The 16665-nt window shown below is 37.3% G+C and overlaps 1 protein-coding gene across 1 annotated transcript; it reads right to left on the bottom strand.

Moving 5' to 3' along the window:
- Positions 1–3922: 3922 nt before the first annotated feature.
- LOC137015582 (circumsporozoite protein-like) lies at positions 3923–4729 on the bottom strand. The gene has a single exon (XM_067380632.1). The coding sequence runs from the start codon at positions 4727–4729 to the stop codon at positions 3923–3925; it is 807 nt and encodes a 268-aa protein (XP_067236733.1).
- Between the last annotated feature and the right edge of the window lie 11936 nt (positions 4730–16665).

Raw genomic sequence — 16665 nt, forward strand, 5'->3', positions numbered from 1 at the left:
TTCCCCCAATGCTGCGGCCAAAAATAGTGGAGCAATATCAGAAAGGAGTTTCTCAGAGAAAAATTGCAAAGAGTTTGAAGTTATCATCATCTACAGTGCATAATATCATCCAAAGATTCAGAGAATCTGGAACAATCTCTGTGTGTAAGGGTCAAGGCCGGAAAACCATACTGGATGCCCGTGATCTTCGGGCCCTTAGACGGCACTGCATCACATACAGGAATGCTACTGTAATGGAAATCACAACATGGGCTCAGGAATACTTCCAGAAAACATTGTCAGTGAACACAATCCACCGTGCCATTCGCCGTTGCCGGCTAAAACTCTATAGGTCAAAAAAGAAGCCATATCTAAACATGATCCAGAAGCGCAGGCGTTTTCTCTGGGCCAAAGCTCATTTAAAATGGACTGTGGCAAAGTGGAAAACTCTTCTGTGGTCAGACGAATCAAAATTTGAAGTTCTTTTTGGAAAACTGTGATGCCATGTCATCCGGACTAAAGAGGACAAGGACAGCCCAAGTTGTTATCAGCGCTCAGTTCAGAAGCCTGCATCTCTGATGGTATGGGGTTGCATGAGTGCGTGTGGCATTGGCAGCTTACACATCTGGAAAGGCACCATCAATGCTGAAAGGTATATCCAAGTTCTAGAACAACATATGCTCCCATCCAGACGTCGTCTCTTTCAGGGAAGACCTCGCATTTTCCAACAGGACAATGCCAGACCACATACTGCATCAATTACAACATCATGGCTGTGTAGAAGAAGGATCCGGGTACTGAAATGGCCAGCCTGCAGTCCAGATCTTTCACCCATAGAAAACATTTGGCGCATCATAAAGAGGAAGATGCGATAAAGAAGACCTAAGACAGTTGAGCAACTAGAAGCCTGTATTAGACAAGAATAAAAAACAAATATCACCTCAAGACTTCACTTTTGACCTCTACTGTATATATTATTTTATAGTTAATAAGGATAAATGTTGTAGACTGTCTGTTTCTATGGTTAAATATTTTCCTGTTGAGTCTTTCTAAAGAGCTTAGAGAGCATGTAGATATTTAACTGACTTCATTGTTGCAAACATTGGGTTATGGTGCAATGCTTTAGTTACACTTTGATAAGCTGAATGGAAACAGTGATGCAGTAAAAAACTACAATGTCTTCATCTCTGAACTTGAATGTAATCTCTCTGTAACTCTCTGTCGTACTGTAAGAAATGCAGGTGAAGTGAACACTCTCAGGGAAAGTGTGTGTGTGTCTCTTCTATATTTGTTGATTATGAGGTCATCATGATCTTATCTTCAGTTATATTCAGTCATGTTTCTGTTCCAATGATGTGTTTCATGTATTCTGTTTAATATTTAAATAGCACATGATTTCAATTAATCTCTTAATCAGACTGTTCAGATTGATGTTAATAAAAGATTATATAATTGTATTATATATATAAATGTATGATCTGCATTTTGAGAAGTTATTGGGGTTGAGCGAAGGATGTTACAGATGTTTTTAAGACAAAATGATACATTAAAAAAAGATTTGCCAAAAAGTATGTAAAATTGACTTTAAGGCAATGAACAAGACGAGACAAACTGTGCATTTGCTACATTCAGGTTTATTAAGATCTTCTTTACAATTAGAAGATTAAAAGGAGAAAAAGTGATGCTGATGTTCAAGCCAAACAATTTGGCTTTTGCCATTTTTGCGTTTTGATCCTCGGTCCCTGGTTCAGCTGCGGTTCCCTCCTACACAAACATTACCATAATAAGAACATTATTATCAGAATGTCCAAATGCTCAGAGCTATTTTTAATGATGGACTTTTAAATTTACTCTATGTGCCATACCTGTCTGTTTAACAAGGTTAAAATGTTACTGTAAAATGTTATGACTTTCACCAAAATTACTGTGATTTTGTTCATTTATTAATTGTTTGGAGACCCCTTGTGGCGACATTAAGTATTTAGTGGGTCATTTGTCTTACTTGTGAAACAACGCCCAACCCCCAGCAAAAAGAAGTTCATCAATGCTGAGAGGTGGTAGGTAAATGTGCTCCGGTAAAATGAGATTTCTTTGCAACATAGTACTTGTTAATTTCACAAATAATATTAAGATTGAAGTTCAGTGATATTGTGAAACAAGATGTTAAGTGACTGTGATTGTATCACCATGTGCGTTGCATGACTGACACCAACTTTTTTAATCAAACGCAAGTGAATCTCTCATTTCTTTTGCTCTTTTAAGCCCCGTTCACACCGCCAGCGACAAGCAGCGACAAAGCGACAGGATCCCATTCATTTCAATGGAGCGCTGCCGCTGGCTACTTCCGGCGACAAGAGAGACAGTGACCGTTGGCAACGGAATGTAGGCGTGTCAAGCGACGAGAGACAAGCGTCAAAAGTTCAGATATTTCAACTTTATGCAAATCAGGAGCGAATTTCGCGAGCGACAGCCAATAGGAATGAAGCTTTCTGGAGCACATGTGCAGGCAAGACAGACAGTAATAGTTCCGGAGCGATTTCACTGTTTTATATGATTTGACTGTACATACATGGATATAATTAAATGAAGTGTGGAAAAGAAACGGTCGGCAGTCTTGTGAGTTTGATTCATACATTTTGTGTTGTTATTATATGATGCTGTGAGCAATTTAGCACTGCTGCAGTTCATATTACAGTTTCCCCTGCATTGTGTTTATTATTAGGGACAAGAAAATTGATTATTTGTCAAATTCGAATGACATTTTAGTATTTTTGACAGTATGAGTGAGTTTAATTTGTTGATAGACCGATCGTTAATCTAGTTATTTATTTAATGCACTGAGCTCTGCAGTCGCAACACTCTACAACAGCAGAATATTACTTTTAATTATTTTAAACCTAATTCCTTGTCAAATTAGAATGATTTCTTAGTTTTATATATCATTTGTGATTGCATTTTCTATAGATATGATCAGATGTGCAGTCTACCAATGACATTAGAGCGACAGCACTAGGAACGCCCACAAGCGACTTCACAGTAGGAGACTAGCGACATGCTGCGAAAAAGTCGCTGGCGGTGTGAACGGGGCTTTAGATGCATATGAGTGTAAATGCCCACTGTCGCCTAAGAATATATGTTTCTTCTTGTTGTGTTACAGTAAACAACGCATGAAACGCAGTTCTCTGTGTCCGCCTGTGATTTATGTGCTGTCGGATGAAAAGCGTTACATCTGCACATAGCTTCACCATATCGAACAAATGTGGCAACCATTTCACAATCTTCCTTACGAAGACTATATTTTTCACACCTGCCAGAGTCATCCATTAGAGCTTCAATGGTGGCTCTCATTTGCTCTGGGGTCTGTGGTGGCTCATTGTAATACTCATTTCATATTATTATGGGACCTCGATATGCTCTGAATTTGCAGCCATCACCTGTTGAACAGTGATGCATTGTTCAAAGCTTAATGAATGTATAAGTGGGTAAATCTTCAAAAGATTTGGTAATAAATTTTAAATACATGGTGTCATACATGTCATCTCAAAAATGTTCTGACCTGGTGTCTTTCCATTTACATTCATCCCACCAACAAATATACCGTAGTGACTATAATTACCGTCTCATGGAATTTCAATTCAGTTTGACAAAAGTCCACAACACTTACATGGACTTTTGCAGCGTGTTTGTCTATTTGCATGTGTTGTGGACATTTGCAGTGCATGTGTTGTCAGACTGATAAGATGTTTTCTTTATTTGCTGGTGTTTTTTCTATTTGCATGTGTTTTCTTCATTTGCAGCGCGTTGAGCTCTCTCGGCCACCATATAAATACATAAATAAATAATATCACAGTAACGACAGATACTAAGTAAATAAATGTATGAAATTGTGAAAGGTATATGAAATGTGATAATCTTTTACCCTCACCTCATCTACAACTGCTCCTCAAGCTGCTCTTCCAACTGCTGCTCCAAGTGCATCTCCAGCTGTTCCTCCAACTGCTCTTTTATTTGCTCTTCTAGCTGATTCTCCAACTGCTCTTCCAAATTTTTTTCCAACTGCTCCTCCAATTTTTTTTCCAACTGCTCCTCCAATTGCTCCTCCAACTTTTTCTCCAGCTACTTTTCCAACTGCTCCTCCAATTTTTTTTCCAACTGCTCCTCCAACTTTTCCTGCAGCTACTTTTCCAACTGCTCCTCCAATTTTTTTTCCAACTGCTCCTCCAATTGCTCCTCCAACTTTTCCTCCAACTGCTTTTCCAACTTGTTTTCCAACTACTTCTCCAGCTTTTTTTGAAAATACTCCTCCAGCTGCTCTTTTAGCTGCTCTTCTAGCTGCTCCTCCAAGTGCATCTCCAGCTGTTCCTCCAACTGTTCCTCCAGCTGCTCTTCCAACTGCTGCTCCAACTGCTCTTTTATTTGCTCTTCTAGCTGATCCTCCAACTGCTCTTCCAACTGCTTCTCCAACTTGTCCTCCAGCTACTTTTCCAACTGCTTCTCCATCTGTTCCTCCAGCTGCTCCTCCAACTGCTCTTCCAACTGCTTCTCCAACTGCTTTTCCAGCTTCTTTTCCAACTAATCCTCCAACTACTTCTCCAGCTGTTTTTGAAAATGTTCCTCCAGCTGCTCTTTTAGCTGCTCTTCTAGCTGCTCCTCCTGCTGCTGCTTCACCACCAGCATTAACCTCATGCACAGAGAGGCACAGCTGGAGAAGCAGAGTGATCAAAATGAATTTCACGCTCAAGCTCTTCATCTTTTATAGGCCCTTTTGAAACAGAAACTCATTGAGACTTGTTTACTGTACAGCGTAACAAATGTTTGACACGATTAGATCTTCAACAGAGAAATACATCAATCATTTCAACTTTGTTCTTTCTGAGCTGATATTTTGGATATTCCCTCCTAAACTAAGACCGTGTTCACAAACATTGCTCTCAAAATGATTGATCACATTCATCTGAACATGTTTTTCCTGATCACTTTCTCCATGTCACCAAACTCCAGTCAATGTGTTCAAAACAATCCCAAACAGACTCTAAATGAGCTTGATCTAAACGTTACACTGCGAAATAAAGTCAACTACTGTTCTTTACTGAGAGCACAAAAACTAATATCAAAACTATTCGTTTTCTTTATTCTTGTGACATATTTAGCTGTAGACACACTGATATATTATTGAAATTAAAAAATATATATTTATTACAGTTTATTCCACAATAAAGATCTTTTACATGAATCAGTACACAAACATCACTGCCACTGTATTCGTCAAGCCTCTCATTTCTAAGAACATTTTCTTTCACACAATATTGATTAAACTTTGAATGAATGATTTTAAATAAACAATTTAACACATACTTTAACTCTAAATGAAAGGTCTTTTCTTCTACAGTGATATTAAACTTTGTGCTCTAATTGTCCAGTACCCTGAAAGAGAAATAACAAGTTAAAAACAGCAGAAATCATCGTTTTACATTTAATGCTGTCTAACAATATTCACTAATCCATAACTGTGACTCTTCATTGAATTATAAATAAGCACTCAGTCATGGAAGAAAGCAGGATTTACCTGTGTTGATGATCAGGTGTAGTGAGAGCTGAGAGAGACGGGTGTTAAATACTGTTCTTTACAATTATCTTCTCATCAGAAGCATAATTCCCAGTTTACTTTTCATTTGAATAAACCCACTAATGAAACATTTACTTACGAGTCGTAATGAATGTGGCTTGATGGCAGTTAAGACGATATAAACGAGTGACAAAGGAGAGCAGAGCCTCAGATGATCCAGACAGACTGATAGGCTTCTCTCCAGTCTAATTTATCTCCAGTCTTCAAACTGTTATATGGTTATTGCATTTGCATTGAAAATGCTCAGAAGATAAAAAGGTCTGCAGGTCAATTAACACAGACGGAAAATTTACATTTACATCTTAAAATTTACATCTTTACATTTACATTTACTACTTTAGCAGATATTGTTATCCAAAGTGATTCACAGACGTACCATGCTACAATGTATAATTGATCCATCCGAAAGCTTTTTTTTTTTTTTGCTTTTAGCTGTTCGATTAAAAATATCCATTAATTTGTGAACACAAATCAGTCCGGGCTAACTTGACTATTCCATTCACGAATTCCAATGTAGTTTGGTCATCCCTCCCAAAAATCATCTGTTCATCATGGCTGCTGCTTCTCTCTACACATTATTCGTTCACAACGTACACTTGTTTATTGTCATTTCAACCGCTTCCAAACTGTAAGACGCGCCTTCCCAGTTTAAAACTTTTGTTTTACAAGCACAACTGAAGCGCACACACAGAAAACCAGCTGCTACATCACGTGTACGTTACTAAACTGAATTATCTGGGGTCTTGTTGTGTTTAAGTGTCACAACACTCTCTAGGTTCACATGAACAGGCTTTGTCTTCAGTAAATGTATCTGGGAAAGAAACTGTTTTGTTTATCAGTATATCCATGCATTACTGTAATTCTTAAAGTGACAGACTAATATAAAAAAAGCCAAAGGGTCAGACATCAAAGACTGAACTGGACTAGATCCAAAAAGCAACAGTGTAAACACAAAGAGGTCTGAGAACACATTCCTACTTAAGTGGACCAAACAAGGATCCAAGTCCTCTTTCAGGGTTAGTGTGAGCGTAAAGAGAACTTGTTCCTTTTTCATTTCTTGGTCCACTTAAAGAAGACGGTACTTTAAATTGCTTACAACGTATAAGACCTTCTAATGCGTTTTAATATTCCATTTTAATAGCAAATACAAGTATAGCTGCAAGCAGTGATCATCGGATTCGGGGTCCGAGCACAAATGGCTCGGGATTCACCATCCTCTGGCCAACTTGTTTATCCAGATAGGTGATCTTTCCCTTCTCAAACTCGCACTTGGCAAGGTTTAACAAAGCCACGTAATCCAAGTACACATCACAGTTCTCCACATCTGCCAAAACATTGTGCATCAAATGTTGGAACATAGCTGGAGCGTTCCGCATCCCGAAAGCTATCCCGAGAGCTTACACAGTATATTGTAAGTAGTTATCTGGCGTGACAAAAGCTGAGAGTCAGAGGCACCTGCAATATCCTTTCAGGAGATCTAGCTTTGTTACAAACTTGCCGTTACCCACCCTATCCACACAATCTTCCATTCTAGGAAGTGGGAAGGAACCAGCTTTAGTTATATTGTTGACTTTGCGAAAGTCTGTGCAGAAGGTTTTGGTACCAGCAGGCGGGGCGAACTCTTGGGACTTGGAACAGCGAATCCATGCTGCAGCAAATACTCCAGCATTTATTATGTCACATTTTTAGGGATTAACTCGATACAGGATGCCTTTTGTTCGGGGATGCATCTCCAACATCAGTGTCATGGGAACATTGAGCAGTTTTCCAGGCACATCTGAAAACAGATTAGGGATTAATGCAGCAAATCAGGCAGTTCATTAGCTTGACTTGAGGCATTTTCACACCTATGGATTGTTTGTTTTGTTCCGAAACAGGGACTACATTTGTTACAATGTTGCATTTTCCTCTTGGTTCGGTTGGCTCTCTCACAGCAACATTTCAAAGCGTACCAAAATGCGTTTATGCAAATCACATGCGATACGAGTACAACTGTCCTCTCATTGGTCAGAGTTTTTTTTATATAACACATTCCCAGATATGAATTTTGATATCATTTGGTCCATTGGGTCGGACTGCTTTGACATCTCAAGCGAACCGCTCCTCTTCAAGGAGATCTCGTTATGCTTGTTTGGTATGTTTTTGATTTGCACCCGAGTGTGACTGCTGCATTCACACCTGCCCAAATAAACTGCACCAAAGGGGACAATAACTTTAGTGCGATTCAACAGGGCAGAGATCTGTAATCGCGTGGAGGAAACCTGAACTTCTCTGTTACTCAATCCATCTTCTTCCATGGTGTAGCTGGTAATAGCAGCTGTGGGAGTTGGCACACTCACTGTCTCACACTTTTCTTCATCTGTACCTTTGTCACACTTTTTTTCACTTTTGCACTGTGTAGTCATGTTGATGTGACACACACGGCTTTTGCGCCTGCGGTCAGGTGTGACAATGACGTAATTTGTGTCACTCGCTTCCTTTTTTAACTACCCTTACGAAAAAGAAGTTTATTCAAGTGTGCTATTATTAGTATATATCTTTAAAACTAAAAATAAGAAAGTATACTTTCAGTTTACTTTTTATATACTTATGATATATATAGGATTAGTCCACTTTCAAATTAAATTTTCCTGATAATTTACTCACCCCCATGTCATCCAAGATGTTCATGTCTTTCTTCAGTCGAAAACAAATGAAGGTTTTTGATGAAAACATTCCAGGATTTTTCTCCATATAGTGGACTTCAATGACCTCCAAACGGTTGAAGGTCAAAATTACAGTTTCAGTGCAGCTTCAAAGAGCTTTAAACGATCCCAGACGAGGAATAAGAGTCTTATCTAGAGAAACCATCACTCATTTTCAAAAAAAAAAAAAAAAATACAACTGTATATGCTTTATAAACATAAATGATAGCCTTGCACGTGCTTCTGCCAAAACCGCACTTTCGTATTCTCCAAAAGGTTTACACTGTATGTCCTACGCCTTCCCTATTTTACTTACGGAAAAAACAAACTGGCGCTGTGTTCATTAAGTATGATGAATAGGGAAGGCGTAGGACATGCAGCATAAGCTTTTTGAAGAATATGGAAGAGCGGTTTTGGTGGAAACACTTGGAAGGTGATCATTTGTTTATGTAAAGCATATACATTTACATTTTTTTTAGAAAATGACGATCGTTTCACCAGATAAGTCTCTTATTCCTCGTCTGGGATCGTTTAAGGCTACGTCCACACGAAGCCGGAGCTTACCCTAAACCGATATTTTTTTTTCCTCGTCTCAAAAAATATCTGCGTCCACACGAAACCACTGAAACGACTCAAAACGATGTAGTATACATGCCAGGCCATTATGTGGCGCTGTAATTCTGCCGCAGAAATGCACTTAGGGCAGCGAAGAAGACTTGGAGCATGCGCATAAACCTTGTGCGCTGAATACAAACTTTAGCAATACTTAATAATATAATAATTTAATAAAAACTTAATAAATAATGTTTTATTTTGGCTCAGTAGCTTCTGCAGCGCGAACACAAGCATGTAGAGTCTGCTATTGCTGTTGTTGGTGCTGTTTTGTGGTGTTAGCGCGTCTGACTACGTTCGGCATGTGGGGTGATGACATCATCGTTTCAGAAAATTTACGGATTGCCCCGTCCACATGATAACGCCAATCCGGCATTTTCAAATTTTTCCACTCTGGGACCTGGTTTCAAAAAATACCAGTTTCACCTTTCGAAAACGCCGGATCCGTGTGGACAAAACGCCTATTCAATAAAAAAAATTGTTAGCTGCACTGAAACTGACATTTGGACCTTCAACCATGTAGTGAACAGCACATTCTAGGGCCCAGTTTACGGCCGGGCCCCTCTCTGTCCGTAACAGCGGACAAAGGTTTGCTACATTTTGATTGGATCTTGGTGGCCTAACATAAACAAACTGTCCAACGCCATCAGATAAAGATGGACAACATCCAGACCTCTCTTGGAGGGTAAGAAGAAGACCTCTTGTACCAAGCCTGGGAAGGACAAGACTTCTCATTGGTCCACAGGCAGTTTCTGCCCTTCACTCATCTAGACACTACTTCCTAAGGTTGGCCAGAGACTGGCTGAGACTTGATGCTGTTCACTTTATTTAAACAACTTATTTTGATTCAACACCATTGTATTAGGTTTCTGGTTCAAATTCAATTGCTTCATGTTAAATTAAGTTGAAACAATTACTTTTTGACTTAACTTGATGTTTTCATATTAGAATAACATGTTTCAAAGTAAACCCAACCAGGACTCAATCAAACAGGATTTTAACTTCCCATCATGCTTTGCAAAGGGGATGAACTAGGAGTGTAAATGCTGAAATAAAGTGTTATTTTAAGCAGTTTTTAGGAAGATGAGAAAATGGAAAGACTTTTTAATGTTTACTGTTCTATTATGTTGGTATTTAAAAGTTTCTGTTAATTAATAGTTTTAGGGTTACCATTGTGGTGAATTGTTGCACTTGTGCTTGGGTTGAGGACCTGCTAACAAAATTTCAAATGACTTTAATAAGAAAGTAATCACTGTGGTAGTGCTCTGGGTTGCATTTCCCAAAAGCATTGTAAGCCTATGTTGATTGTAAAACCATTGCCACCAATGGACTTATGATCAATTTAGGCTTTACAATGTTTTCGGTTAAGGCAATTTAGGATGAATCCAGTATCACATCTAGATTTCTAACACAGAACATCACAAAATTAAACAAGAAGAATTAATTGTAAAAATCAATGTATATGAAAACAATTTATTTTTTATCTATTTATTTATTGCTTTTTATTTATTTTATTTTAAATGAACACAATTGATTCTAGTTAATTTAACATGGTTGATTCTATTGGATTTTACTTGTCTCAATCATGTGGAACCACTGTCCATGATTGAATTGAGTAAGTTGGACAACTTACATAGATTCTTCCTTAGTCAGTTGTTTTGTCACAACTCAAGGATTTTGCATAGAGTAAAAATAAACCTTTAATGTTAATAGAAACTAAGTTGGTTGTGTGGAACCACTGTCCATAATTGACTTGAGTTAGTTTAAAGTGTCATTTTTTTGAGTGCACATCCATTTCATATTTATTCACAGAAATAAGTATTCTCAGTGACAGCTATTTGTAGTGCAACATCTGATACAAATGCAGCTGTTAATGTACAACTGAATGACAGTTCAATCTTTTCCCATCATGTTTAGTCTCTATTTGTTTAGAATATTGCCAAAGGTATTCTGGTGGTGGTTTGGAAAGTGAGAAATGCATTGGTAAACTTTAAAGACACTGTAAAGACTTCCAACTTTGTGCTTTATGCAAATGAGTTCCACAGGGGAGAGAAGCGTGGGCCACACTGTGTGTGTCCCCTCTGATGCCAGCAGCCAATCACAGCACTCGAATGGAGAAGCACCAAAATGCGATCTCCTCCTCATCGGAAAGGGATAAAGGTACCCTTTCAACAGACAGTCCTTGTTCTGAGTCTGCCCTTCAAAGGGGGAAGACATAACAGATATAAAGTTCTGAGTCTCCCATCGGGTGAGACACAACAGATACACAGTTCTGAGTCCCGGCTTGCGAAGCTGAGACATTAACAGATACAACACTGTTCTGAGCCTCTGGTCCATCCAGAGAGACAACAACAGATCCCATGATCTGAGTCTACAGCTTGTGAGGCAGCAACAGAGACGACCACGTTCTAAGCCTCCAGCTTTTGAGGAAAGAGACATTAACCAACACTACGTTCAGAGTTCCCGTCCAGCGAGACAGTAACGACATCTGCAACAAGGTTAAAGCTCAGGAGAGCAAACCTTCACTTCAAGGTACCTTCATCTGCGTGTTCCAGATTTTAGGACCCTTTGGTGCTCCAGGAGATCAGCATCCCACAGAGCTTCGTGTTCAAGACTGTTGAAACAGATTCTGGCTCCTCTCCCCACTGCATTGTCACCCAGCCCAACCAGTGGAAGATGTCACCGTCATCGGACTCAACCACGTGGAACGTAAATATTGTTGTATATTATCAGTATATAATTTCCTAATTCCTATTAGATGATATAGCTGATGTTAGTTTATAACAAATAATCTCTCGTTTATTTGTTTGGTGCATAATAAGGTTCTCCACCTTATTATTTCCAGAGAAACAGTTTATCTTTCCATAAGATAACGTAACACTTCCATAGCCACACTCAACTTAATCACTTGTATTCTATGTATCTTATGCACTTTATAGGCGGATCTTTTGTGACGTCATTGTTTATGTTTGTCGCATTGCATCATGGGAGTCGTGTGGCAAGAAACTCCGCTAGATACCTGTAATTTGATTGTTTTGCACGTTTGGAGGAGGATTTAAAGAAGAGGATTGTTCACTCTTGCTGTGTGGTCGATTGTACGGCTCGTTGGGGGCCTGATAAAAAGTTTTTTTTGAATTCCCTCCGAAAAGGATAGCGAAAAAAGAAATAAATGGTTGCGTGCAATTAGGCGATTGAACCTGGACGCTCCGAAGAAAGCCTGGATTCCTGCAGCTTCTGATCGAGTTTGTGAGGCACATTTTGTTCATGGTAAGTCTTAGTGACTATGTATTTATAGAAGATTAAATAAAAAATAAATCAACCGAGTCATATGTTTCGCGTTCTGATTCAGGTGAATCAATTGAATTGGTACAACAGTCACTACATTTTCAATAATAAGTAAATAAGAACACTGATCAATGAAGACTTACGGCTTTGCAGTCGCAGTGATTATTTCGCCGTTCTCTTTGGCGATCGCCCACGGGAGATGCGAATCACGCTGTGACTCTGCTTGGCCAGGTCTAACCTCTGCTTTTAGCACGATCACTGCTTTATGTTTGGAAGAAAAGATCGGCCCAACTTTGCGAGAAACAAAATAATCATAGGCCTCCAGACTTTTGAAAGCCTTTAATCTTTCATGAGTGAAGGGTCCAGGGGTTTCTATTAAATAACAATAAATGTCTCCCCAGCAGATTGGTGGCCAAGACACGGGCGAGTCGGACCAACGTTTTTTGTCATCCCAGATCTCATATGGGCTTTGGATAACTTCAATTTTGTCACCAATACAAATTTTGAGCTTCTCTCCAAACCTCCTCCGGTCTTCAGATGTTAAAGTGCGTATATATTGTGGATTTTGCCCGCTAACTCTCTTGAAAGTGCTCGTCGCGTCTTTACAGCCCGCCAGATTTGTTTTGTTGCCACACAACCACTCGCGCATGCGTACAAAGATGTCAACAAACATCCTCCTATTCCTTTATCATTCATGGTATTCATTTAATAGTTGTGTTAGTTATTCTTGTTTATCTTTTTGTTAATAAAATGTATTTTTATTACACTTGTGTCTTCCTTGTGCTGATAATACAGAAAAGGTTCTACAAGTTAGCAATTTCACCAATCTTTCAGATAAATCAGCTGACCACTTTACATTAATTCCAAATGAATGAAAGCCCCTGTTGAGAGTGAAAGACTCTGACTGGTGCCCTGAACTAGGGAAAAGGGGGAAAGTGGTCTTCTGATGTAACCACACCTTAAGAAACATGTGATCCAAAATCACAATGTCAGCGGTGACGTGAGTACAAATTCCTATTTTACTTTGCGTCCTTGTCTGGACAAAGTAAAAATCACTACAACCATTTGGAGTCCAGTGAAATCCACTATATGGAGAAAAATCCTTTTCATCAAAAACCTTCATTTGTTTTCGACTGAAGAAAGAAAGTCATGAACATCTTGGATGACATGGGGGTAAATTTACAGGATTTTTTTTTTTAAAGTGAACTAATCTTTTAAAATTGCACTCAAATATACTTGACTTATACTGATAGAAAGGTCTAAGTATACTTGGCTTGTAGTTGTGCTTCGCTGTGGATTTACAGCACTTTGTTCAAATGCTAACACACTGCTGTCAAAACTGTGAACCACACATTCAAAACAGAATAGATTTCAGCCTTGTGCCATTCAAACACTGCTGATTCAAATTTGGGACATTCTAAAACGCTTAATGTGAAAAAGGCTTAACGGCTTAATGTACTAAGACAGTGATTTTAACAGACCAAACTTACTAAATATCGTTATAATAAAGTATTCTATGTGCAAAAAAAAATCATACGAGCCCAAAATATGATCTTAACACGTTTTTGCACATAGTATACTTTATTAGCATGATATTTAGTAAGTGTGGTCAGTTAAAATCACTGTCTTAGTAGCCACGTTAAACCTTTTCTTATAACGGTTTTCTAAAAAAAAAGCTTAACGTGTTATAAAACGCGTTAAGATCATATTTTGGGCTCATATGATTTTTTGCATATAGTATACTTTATTAGCATGATATTTAGTGAGTTTGGTCTGTTAAAATCACTGTCTTAGTACATTGTCACGTTAAGCCTTTTCTTATAACGGTTTTCTATGGGAGAAAAAAGTTTAACGTATAAAACGTGTAAAGATCATATTTTGGGCTCATCTGATTTTTTGCATATAGTATACTTCATTAGCATGATATTTAGTGAGTTTGGTCTGTTAAAATCACTGTCTTAGTACATTAAGTCACGTTAAGCCTTTTCTTATAACGGTTTTCTATGGGAGAAAAAAAGCTTAGTGTTATAAAACGTGTTAAGATCATATTTTGGGCTCATCTGATTTTTTGCACATAGTATACTTTTATTATAATGATATTTAGTAAGTTTGGTCTGTTAAAATCACTGTCTTAGTACATTAAGCCACGTTAAGCCTTTTTCACGTTAAGCGTTTTAGAATGTCCCTGAAATTTCAGCTGAAAGGCTAAGCAGGTGTCTTGTTTTAGACTTGTTAGTGAACACAGTTTCTACCTTTTTTTTCTCATTACTGTAATTCCGTAAATTACTACAGACTATAGAAGCAAACTGCTAATTTTCATTTACCTTAAAGAATTGGGTAACGCTTTAGATTACGGCCCGGAAAGTACTGCGTAATTACAACGAATTTACAGCGTAATTATCGGTAATTATTTTGTACCTATAAAGTACTACCGATATGTAATTGTATGGTAACAATACGTAAAGTTTGGTTAATAAAAAGGTAACAACAAATAAAATTTTGATTAATTATTTAATTAATGTAATTATTTTTCAAATAAGGGTTAACTATTTTAATGTTATGTGGTATATGCTAAACAACATTGGAAATTACAAATAGTTATACTGTACGTATTTTAACTATGGGCTAAATGTGGTATGTATGACCTAATATGCTAACCTCATGGAAAATTACAAATAATTATACAGTAACATTTTTATCACTAACGGCTAGCTATTCTAATATTATTACCTAATATGCTAAACAACATGGACAAATCGCAAATAATTATACTGTAACTATTTTATAACTAAAGGCTATTTTAATATTACGTGTTATGTATGACCTTGGGGGTTGTGACTAATATTCACAAAATATTATCAAAGTATTCATCTGATGAAAACACAACTGAATTCAGCTGAATAATTACCCTCTTAAGTTGCTTTATAGCTGATAAGCATTTTTTTTAAATAATATATTCTTCTTGAAACTTTTTTTTTTCTGTTGTGAAGCTGATTTGAAACCTTTTGTAGCCTATATAAAGCGCTATAAATGTGATTTGACTTCTTTAGACAATGTGATACATATCACTAAAGAATACATGATGTGGGTTTTTGTGAGGCTTACCTGATTAAAGTGTTACAGATAATTGTTGTTTAAATGGCATTGTAGTCCATTGAGGTGCAATGCAGTGGAACATAAGCTTTACTCTTTCCAGCTATTCCCCGAAAATAAAATATAACATAATACAACACCTGCATTTTACTACATACCGTACCCTATAATTTATATATTACAATATTTAGCCCTTAGTAATAAAATACGTACAGTAAAACTATTTGTAATTTCCAATGTTGTTTAGCATATACCACATAATATTAAAATAGTTAACCCTTTAACCCCTTTAAAAATAATTACAGTATAATTATTTTAAATTTTTATTGGTTGTTACCTTTTTATTAACCAAACTTTACGTACTGTTACCCTATAACTACATATAGGTACTTTATAGGTACAAAATAATTACCGATAATTACGCTGTAAATTCGTTGTAATTACACAGTACTTCCCGGGCCGTAATCTAAAGCGTTACCAAGAATTGTTATGTTCTAAAAATTTAAATAAATCATGTGAAAAAATGTCACTCTTTTCTTTGAAGAAAATATTACTTTGTATGAAGTCACTGAAATTTCAATCAGCAGTGTTTGAATGGCACAAGGCTGAAATCTATTCTGTTTTGAATGTGTGGTTCACAGTTTTGACAGCAGCGTGTTAGCATTTGAACAAAGTGCTGTAAATCCACAGTGTTGTGCAGGTTGTGGTTAAAGTCATGGGATAAGTGTGTAGAGTTTTGAAAACTGTGTTCAAGCAATGAAAAACGGACTAGAGTTTGGTCCACATGAACTGCTGCTGTGCAGACTGTAGTTAGTTTTGCACATGTGACTCCGACTGTCGTTTACCAATCGAAAAAAACTGTAATGGAATGAATCAGACATGATGCAGAATTCATCAATATTTTATGTTGTTTTTTGTGTGTGTGTTTTTTCACCTTTTGTAATGAAATTGAAAGAGTAACACCTGTGTAGATGTTCATCTACAATGAGAATCAGCTGTGGTTGGTCAAATTGTCCAATTGTTTTTATAGCATTTAATTTTAAGATTTAAAATATATTTCATTAAAATATTACTGTAAGAATGTAGCAAATTGCTGTCTTATTCAGTTTTGTATTATGTTATTGTTTTGAACATAAGTTTAACATTTTTGAAAACAGTATGTAAGCATGTGCAAATTGGCCTGTACGTACAAAGAGTTTGGGCAGTTGTTGTGTCTGAGTGAGAAAAGAATTCATGAAATTTGAGAGATGTATTCATTGAATGCATTTTGTGCCAAAACAATGATAATTGATCCTCAGTTTAGCCCACATAAACTTCTGTTGTGCTCACTGTGTGAAGAGTTTTACAAAAGTGATTGAGAAATGTGTCGTCTGTAAAAAACTGTAA

The sequence above is a fragment of the Chanodichthys erythropterus genome, chromosome 24, assembly GCF_024489055.1.
Source record: "Chanodichthys erythropterus isolate Z2021 chromosome 24, ASM2448905v1, whole genome shotgun sequence".
NCBI lineage: Eukaryota > Metazoa > Chordata > Actinopteri > Cypriniformes > Xenocyprididae > Chanodichthys > Chanodichthys erythropterus.